The sequence below is a fragment of the Aotus nancymaae genome, unplaced genomic scaffold (genome assembly GCF_030222135.1).
Source record: "Aotus nancymaae isolate 86718 unplaced genomic scaffold, 86718_ANA_hifiasm-v0.15.2.pri h1tg000016l, whole genome shotgun sequence".
Taxonomy (NCBI): domain Eukaryota; kingdom Metazoa; phylum Chordata; class Mammalia; order Primates; family Aotidae; genus Aotus; species Aotus nancymaae.
In genome coordinates, this window is record NW_026988428.1 from 39,059,199 (window position 1) to 39,068,343 (window position 9,145).

Sequence of the window (9,145 nt, forward strand, 5' to 3'; positions counted from 1 at the left end):
TCATGAAACATTTTTATTGACTTTTGCCAAACTTATGTTCATAAGCAATTGATTTTTGCAACGCAACCACAGTTTGACAAATGGAATTGTATTTCAATCTGCTAAACTTTTTTCTAAAATTTTCTGTTATTAAATCTGAGAATTAATGAAGTTTTGAATTATTATATTAATTTTAAATATAATTTATTTAATTACAAATTTTTTCAATTTATGTTAGAATTATGCATGACTTTTTAAAATAACTGCCTGCCAAGACTCCTAAAAACTAAATGTTATGGGATCTTTAGGGTGTCACTTTTCTGGCTGGAAACCCCTGTGGCTGGTGGCACCTTTGCCTGAGTTCTTGCCCAGCATCCAGGAAGAATGTGGGAAGTGAACAAGATGAAGAGCAGCTTTATTGAGTGATAGAACAGCTCAGAGGAAACCAGCAGGGGGCAGCTCCTCTCTGTAGGCAGGTTGTCTCATCCAGAGTTCAGCTCTCAGCTTAGAGTAGGCCCTGAATTACTGACTCCTCTCTGCCATCAGGTCGTCTAGTGGTCTCTGCAGCTTTCAGCAGAATGGGTAGCTCCTCTCTTCAGCTGGTCCTCTAGTCATCCCCAGCTGTCAGCAGAGAGGGTAGCTCCTCACTTCAACCATTCCTCTGGCCATCCTCTCCATCCCTGCCCTGTTCTGGCTAAGCCCAGGGCTTTTATGGACCCCAGAGGGGAGGAAGTACATGCAGATTGGTCCATGGGCAGCCATCAACAGCAGAAGAGGCACAAGTCCCCACTCTGGTCTGTGGTCTGCAGGACTGGCAGGCAGCCAGGTGCCCAGCTTTCAGGCCATCCCTGGTCTGAAGGTGAGGCCTTACAGGGACCCACCCACTTCCTCCCAGGAGCCTGTCTGCCTCCAGCAGCCATCCATGACACCCAGGCTGCTGGCACCAAGGGGCACCTGCAGCCTGGGTGTGGAGGCCAGCACCCAGCCACCCTCAACACCTCCACAGCTTCTCCTCCTGTGCTCCTCTGCACCAAAAGTCCAGAGGTAGCCCAGTCCGCTGGGGCCTGGCATGTCAGCAGTGCCCTCAAGCGTGAGCACTCCCGGCCAGGCTGTGACAGCGCCTGGGTCAACCCCAACACCACTCCGAGATCTGAGCGGGCACCAAAAGCAAGGAGAAGACAGGCAGCAGGACCAGGCATCTCTGAGCCTGCAAGGGCAAAGGGAGCCTTCTCTGACCTCACAAGAGTGCAGGGATTCCTGGGTCTGCAACCTAGGTTTGAGCGGCTACAGCTATGCTGAGGGGCCGGGCTCCTGCCTGCTCGATGGAGCCAGAGTCACAGGTCTACAGCCCGGGTTTAGGCGGGCACCCAGGAAGTTCCTGCCTCAACTCGGAATGGGCGGGGCTCTCACTTTTCCCGGGCTCCTGCCGGCTCCACTGAGCGTACAGCACCCTTTGGCACCTCCCTGCTGCAGCCGGTGTGAGGGCAGCAGCTGTTGCCATCATAAACGCTGTGGCATGATCCTCTATACTCAAAATTCAGAATAAAAAGGGCTATATTAGATCATCGACTAAAAATTGTATCCACTCCAATCCATTATTTTTTGTTCAGTATACACATTAAACCTATTTTCCATCTTCCTTTATATCATTCCACTAAATGTACACTTTAAAGTAGTATTTTGATCTGCAAGTAACCATCTTCCTATAATAAATAATAACAACCTCTTTATTAAAGCATACTTATAATGTTTACTCAAGTTCTTGACTTTGATCATAGCTATTATATACTTTGAACTTAAAGTAGCTGTTATATCTAACAATTTCTTCATATGCAGTCTGTATTGCTTAATTACCTATCTTTCATAATTTTGTTGTAACTTTATTTTACAACATTCTCTCCCAAAGAAACATTAAACATCTTAAAATCTTTAAGAAGTGTCTAACATCTTACGACCATTAAATGATCTTAGTTCTGATTTAATTTAAAATACTTATATGTTTTATGGAGCTCTTGAATTAAATATTGACTAAATATGTCTCAAAAATAACCAGTGCAAAAGGGATATTATAGATGTCTTTTTATATCAAAGCAGAGAATAATAAATTGACATCCGTGGGAAAATTACTTGCAGGAGATATGGAGAAGGGATTATGAGATTTCACAAATAATGTAGCCTTCTAACTGTATTCCAGAAGATGCAAAAACTATGCAAGCAGCTAACTTTTTCATGACTGTGTTCCTATAACCCGAGTGAGCTCAATACATAATAAATATTTTTAAAGTTATCTAATAAATAAGCAGTAATGATTTTTATTGTAATCATACTTTCTACATTTTCCATCAATGGGAAAATGTAAAACCTCAAAGACAATCTTCACATTTGATAACAGGAACCTTGGCCTAAATCTAGAACATCACAATGAATTTTTGACGTTTTCCTTAAGATTAAAGATAAAACTACTTGTTCACAGCATAGTCTGCTGTCATTTAGAGACTGCCAATATCTAGTACTCCACTATTAAGTTTCTTCCCTTTGTAAAGTTGTAAGATATTTATAAATCTGTAAATCTTCCTATATCTTCTCATTTGATTTTAGGCCACTATTACCTAAATATTCTATTCTAAAATGTGTGCTAATTCAGACTATTGCTTAGCTCCCAGTGTCTTGAGAACACTAATCTCCTTTTGTTTATTCATTCAATAAATCCTGAGGTGGTAATATTATTATTCAAGCTAGCCATTATTCTGTTTCCTCCATTTAGAGGAATACTAATAGAAAGATTAATAGAATAAGCTAGCCATTATTGTTTCCTCCATTTAGAGGAATATTAATAGGAATAGTAATAGAATAAGGTAGCCATTATTCTGTTTCCTCCATTTTGAAGAAACAGAATAATGGCTATTGAATAATAAGGCTTGCAGACTTTCCTTCATTAAGAGGAAACAGAATGGTGCCTAGCTTGAATAATAATATTACCATCCCAAAATATGATCTTGTGCATCAGGCTTGGGAAGATGTTACCTTTACCTCTACCTCTACTTCAACTATAATTTATTTCATTTTAAATGCCAGGATAATACTTCCTTAAGCAGAAATAGGTAGAGTATCCAATGACTCAGATTCTTATAGAAATTTGATTTGATGTGTAGAAATGGGTAGATATATATCCTTCTTGTATCCAATGACTCAGATCCTTATAGAAATTTGATTTGATGTGTAGAAATGGGTAGATATATATCCTTCTTGTATCCAATGACTCAGATCCTTATAGAAATCTGATTTGATGTGTAGAAATGGGTAGATATATATCCTTCTTGTATCCAATGACTCAGATCCTTATAGAAATTTGACTGGATGTGTAGAAACGGGTAGATATATACCCTTCTTGAGATCACTGTAGAGGTAATCCTGGGATTTTTATTTTCTATTCATATGTTGAATATTTGGTTACAAATACAAGGAAAAAGAAGCAGAACAATATGCAGAGGTTTTTTTTTTTTTGGAAAAACCTTGATGCTTTAAGTAAATTTTAAAACCAACTAGAAATGATACTTTGACTAATCCAGTCATGTTTACCTTAAAAGTATGTATATTCTTAATTGTTATTTCAGAAATATAATTTTTTCTGTTTAATAGTATATACTTATGCTTTATAAAAGTAATCTCAATTATGTACAATATTACATATTAGTACATTTAAACCACACAATTATGACATTTCATAATATCAAAATATATAAATAGCAGGAAAATTTAAAAACTATTACATTCCTATAGTTTTAAGCAACAAGTTTCTTCTTTATAGCATGGGTTACAACTCATGGTACTGAATGACATTTTGTGCTCTTGTGTAGATATCCTATACAATTGTTTGTGATATAATCAATATCAGAAAAACATGTAATTATTTTTGCACAAGATTCAAAACAATTTGATGCATTTTAACACAGTAGATATACCTTAGGTATTTAGTTTTACACAATATGAATTTTACATGTGGTGAAGGTTAGTATACATAATACAAAGGCAAAAGACCAAAAGAAACTGCAAATCTGTGTTGACAAAGGACATAGATAATAGGAAATACAAATATCTCCCTCTTAGGAATCTTGTAGGTAATAATTGGTGACAAATACATTGACATAATAAATTATCTAATCCTGAGAAAATATTCCATTTGAAAGTGCTAAAGCCTCTGAAGAATACAGGAACCAGATGAGACTTTATAAACTCAGAAAAGCTGTCTGGACATGTAAGTATTTTAAAAAATTATGTTAGGTGGCAGCACATTTAAGCTTTTACAGAAAATAACTAAACCTGAACAAGTAAGCATCCTGATACAACATCAAGGACAATATCAGAAAGAAAAACAATGAAGGAAAAACAATCTTGCCTCATCTAAAATGTATCCTGAATATTGAACTAATTTCTTACCACTAGAGAAAACAATACACAGTAATGTGAAGGTATGCTATGTTGGTCTAAAAATAACAGTAACAAAACACTTGCAGCTTACTAAAATATAGTTAGAATTAACTAAAAGTACTACTTTACATAGTGAACAGTAGCTTTATGATAGGTAGCTGGCAAATGAAAACACATTCAAGAAGAGTACATTTTACAGTCTTATAGGAGATTATCATAGATGATTAACTGAACTAGAATGTCTTTTATTACAATATTAGAATGAGTGGAAACTGCTTCCAGACATTAAATATCTCTGCAAATCATTATTAGGGACAAATTAACAGATTAATGAGTGTGCTGACTTTTTTAACTCTAAAAATTTAAATAGGGGAGGTGAAATAAATGCTTATTCAAAGGTTTTAAAAAATTAAAAATATCAAAGGAAAGCAAAATAAAATGTCAAAAAGTATTGAAATGAGTATCAAAGTATTGAAATATGCTGGTAAATGAACTCTCAGGATTTTATTTGAAATGTTTCAATCTAAAAGGTTTAATTTTATTTTCAGGAAATGTTGAGCTTTCAGAAAAGAGATATTTGTATTGTAATATATGAGACTGTAACAAAGGAAATATACAAATAATGAATTAATATGTGAGATGATAACTAACAAAATTGTTTTAAAAATATTGTGGGTCTATGTACCACAAAATCAGTTTACTCTAAAAACAAAGACATCAATGATGTTCTTATAATGTGTGTTTTCATGTGTGTGTTTACATTCCTTTACTGATATTATTGCTTTCTTATTTCTTCATTTATTTTATAACTAAAATAAAGAGTCACATAATAAGGAAAGAAAGTAATAAGAAATTGCAAGGCAGTAACAGAATTCATTCTTCTTGGATTAACAAGTGACCCACAGTGGCAGGTTGTGCTTTTCATATTTCTTGTTACCTACATGCTAAGTGTGACCGGGAATCTGATCTTTATCACTTTCTTGCCCTTTCAGATCCGCATCTGCAGACTTCCACGTATTTCTTCCTTCAGAACTTCTCATTCCTGGAAACATCATTCACATTTTTGTGCATTCCCAGATTCCTTGTCACCATCGTGACTGGAGACAGAACCATTTCTATAATGGTTGTGTTTCTCAGCTATTTTTTTCATCTTTTTGGGAATGACAGAATTTTTACCTTCTGGCTGCTATGTCCTTTGACTGCCACATGACTGTCTAAAGAGTTTTCTACAAATGAAGACATAATTTATATGTTAGTTTTCCTTTATTGCCAAACCTGTGATACTGCCTTCATCTTTTCATTGTCTCTTTCACAGTTCCAACACCTTCCCCCATCCAAGCAAATGACTTTTGGAGGCCTTTGAGAACTGCAAAAATATGAGTTCAGGCCTATTACCTATAGTTATTGAGTATCTTAAAATCAATGTGTCATTAATAGAATTAATTATTGAGACTCAGTAGCTGTGAGTCTGACTAGGTATAAGGTACATGGATTTGATATTAGCATCTTAATTTTCAGCCTGGTCTGATAATCTTGATCAATGTAAATGACTGTAGAAAATCCAATTTCCTGGTAAATAGTTTTCATTATTGTTCAAAGAAGAGAGTGTCTTTAACACTTATCTACTTTGTAATATTGTGCTTTTGTGGAATGACTCATATGTTTTTTCCAAATTCTAACATAATATCAACAGAAAAGTAAAATTGCTTTTCTTACTATACCACACAATTTATGAAGAATATAATTTCTTTTTTTTTTTCAAAGTGAAAACGTTTTTATTTAAGCTGAAGTTTAGCAAGTACATTTTTAACAAAGAAGGTGTACTTTAACGTAATGTATAGTAGAACAGGGAAACCATACATATAAGTTTCTAGTCTCTAACACACTACTGCATTTTTTTCATTTAAAAGACAAAAAGCCAAGTTGAAATGAGCATAGAAAAGCATCAGATGTGATCAAGTTACTTTAGCCATTAGGATTTAGCTTATATTTTTAAACTGGTCAATCTAATGCAAGGACAAAGTTTACATCATTGCTTTTAAAATGTACAAGTGTTCCTTTCTTTTTAACGTAACATACATTAAATTACTACTTCAGTAAACAAAGTTTTGCTGATAAACACAACTGAAATAACTCCATGTTGAATAGTTTCAGAGATAAACTGGAATCACAAGCATCTTCATTTATGTAAAGCCAGCGAGGACCTTTCAGGCTGAATAAAACTGTTGTGCCATTTCTAAACACTAATAGTTACCTCCTTGCATGGCAGCACTATCATGAGGCGTCCCATTGTTTTCTATTTCAATATCTGGAATTCCAGTATCTGTTAACATCCTCAGGCCACTGTCACTAGTGGTGGTTTGCTTAAGTACCTGCTCCACCTGCTCCCGGCGCTTTGATTCAAATTCCAAGGCTTCCTGCAGTTTTCTCTTGTTTTTTTTTCTCCTTCTTCAGGCACTTTTGCATGGTAGTTCTGCTTTGAAGCTCAACTGCAAGTTGTCTTTCAAGGTTTTCTCTAATTTCTCTCTCTCTATAGAGCTCCAGTCGTAGGTCCTTCTTTTCTTGTTGTATCTGCTTCTCCTGGATGCGAGCATTATCCAAAGCCACTTTCAGTAGACCCTGAATGTTGGTCAACAGAGTCTCCACGGAGGACAGACTAACAGCAAAAATGAATGGTCCAGGGAATCCAGCGGGCAATGCCTGCCCAGGAGTCAGCTGTATCTTGTCCAAGGGCGACTTCATTATTGGAATTTGAACTGGTACCTCTTCCATTCTTTCCAAATGATGATCCATCTGAAAGGGAGAGCTGGACACACTGCTGCTGGAGTGGGAAGAGGTCTGGCTCCCAGGGCAATGATTCTCTTCCAGAGAAGGAGCAGGAGAGGGACTCTCGGGGATCCGCTCCTTTATAACAGAGGTACCAGCTCTGGAGAGTGGACTGTGAATCTGTGCTGCAGCAGCCATGTTGGCAATAGTATTGAGATGGTTCATCTGATTCATTGCCATGGCAACTGATGCAGGAGGTAAGCTGACTGGAAGTAGGGGATGAGGCATCATCATAAATGGCAGATCTAGTCTATTGGTTAGCAGGTGGTTCTGCTGCAGCGGATTGAGGGCTGGAGCACCCCCAGCACCTGTCTGGGCAGCTAGGGCTGGATGAGCAATTCCATGTTGGGGTCCAGGTGCAGCAAATGGAGACTGCATCTTATCCTTATAATCCCAGGAGGATTCACTTCCACCTGTGTTGGAATTAAGATCATCAGGCTCTGATTCAGTCCCATTTTGGCTTCCATTTCCCTGAAGAGAGTTCATAGCCATAAGCTTCATCTTCTGCAGTTTCATTGCCTCAGCCATTGCTGCAGCTGTTATACCTGTCGGAGTGATAAGTCCTGGCGATAAGAGGCCTGGGACTGCATGGGGCAGAAGGCGGGCATTTTCCTGCAACACTCCCAAAGAACGCTTAGGGGGCCTGCCAGGTCTTGAACTGTTAACAGCTTGTTTTCTTGTCATTTGCCTCTTCCTTCTGGCATTGGTGCAATCGGTGAACAAAGTTTCGAAGTCTTTCCTGGTGATGAGTTTGCAGCGGTTTACCCCGGGCTGGATGGCCCCAAGCCCGCGGAGGATCCGGACCTGCTCGACGGTACACACCACGGGGGATATATCCAGTCTCTTCAGTTTGGTGTACACCGTGTGCAACCCTCCGACCAAGTGCTTCAGAAAAAGATCAAAGACTTGCGGCAGGCAGATCAGTTCCTGGCCGTCCATCAGGAACGAAGCCACCTTCATCCCGTGCATGTCGACCATGCGGCACTCGTTAGTGTTGGTGTTGCCGCTGCCGCTGCCGCCGCCGCCACTACTAACCCCGCCACCTCCGGCACTGCCGCCGTGGTTAACCATGAAACTATTGATCATATTAGGAGTGAGACGAGGGGGCTCTCCGGGAGTCGAGTACAGGGGTTCGGCCCGGAATAAGCCCCCCGGGACGCCGGCACCGCTGGAAGTTGCGGAGATCACCGGAGATGCGGAGACAGCCATGGTCACTCTGTCTCAATCTTGGGTTCTCCGGCCCTCGCTTTCTTGCCCTGACTTCTCTAGATTCCCCTCGCACTCACTCCTTCACTCTCGCTCTCTCTGGCGCGCTCTCCCCGGCGCGGTCTCGCTGGCTCCGAACTGTTCGCAAGTCTTCAGCAGCCGGCTCACGCTCAAGCTCACCCACCGCCCAGCAAACAGTGAGCAGCCCCGACCCGCTGCGGCCCCAGACTCCACCCCCACCACACCCCCCCTTCCGAGACTGGCGAAGAATACAATTTCTTACTATAACACACAATTTGCAAAGAAATGAAACAATGCAAGCCTTTTTGTAAGACACTAATATATACATGTATTATATATATATCATTATATATGTATATGCACATATATATGTTATATATACACTTATGTATATATGTATATATAATACATAATTGATAGATATACATATCTATAGGTAGATATAGATATAAATAGATATCAGGCAAATAACAGAGTTAGAAAAATTCTATCCTCTTAAACAAAATTTATCTGATTAAGTTAATTATAATAGTTAATACATGAAAATGAGTATAAATCTTTCCAGAGCAAAACTGTAAGGAAATGTATTCATTTCCAAGTGATACTATAATAAAGTACTAGAAATCAGCTGGCCTTAGACATTTGATCTTAATGTGTTTCGTGGTATATTTCCTTGAGTTTATTC

At 38.6% G+C, this 9,145-nt stretch overlaps 1 protein-coding gene across 1 annotated transcript; it reads right to left on the reverse strand.

The window, feature by feature from the left end:
• Positions 1–6,630: 6,630 nt before the first annotated feature.
• Positions 6,631–8,482, reverse strand: LOC105715909 (dachshund homolog 2-like). The gene is given in 2 exon segments (XM_064376725.1): positions 6,631–6,848; positions 6,850–8,482. Coding segments are annotated over 2 exon segments (1,791 nt in total). The 5' UTR covers positions 8,443–8,482; the 3' UTR covers positions 6,631–6,650.
• Between the last annotated feature and the right edge of the window lie 663 nt (positions 8,483–9,145).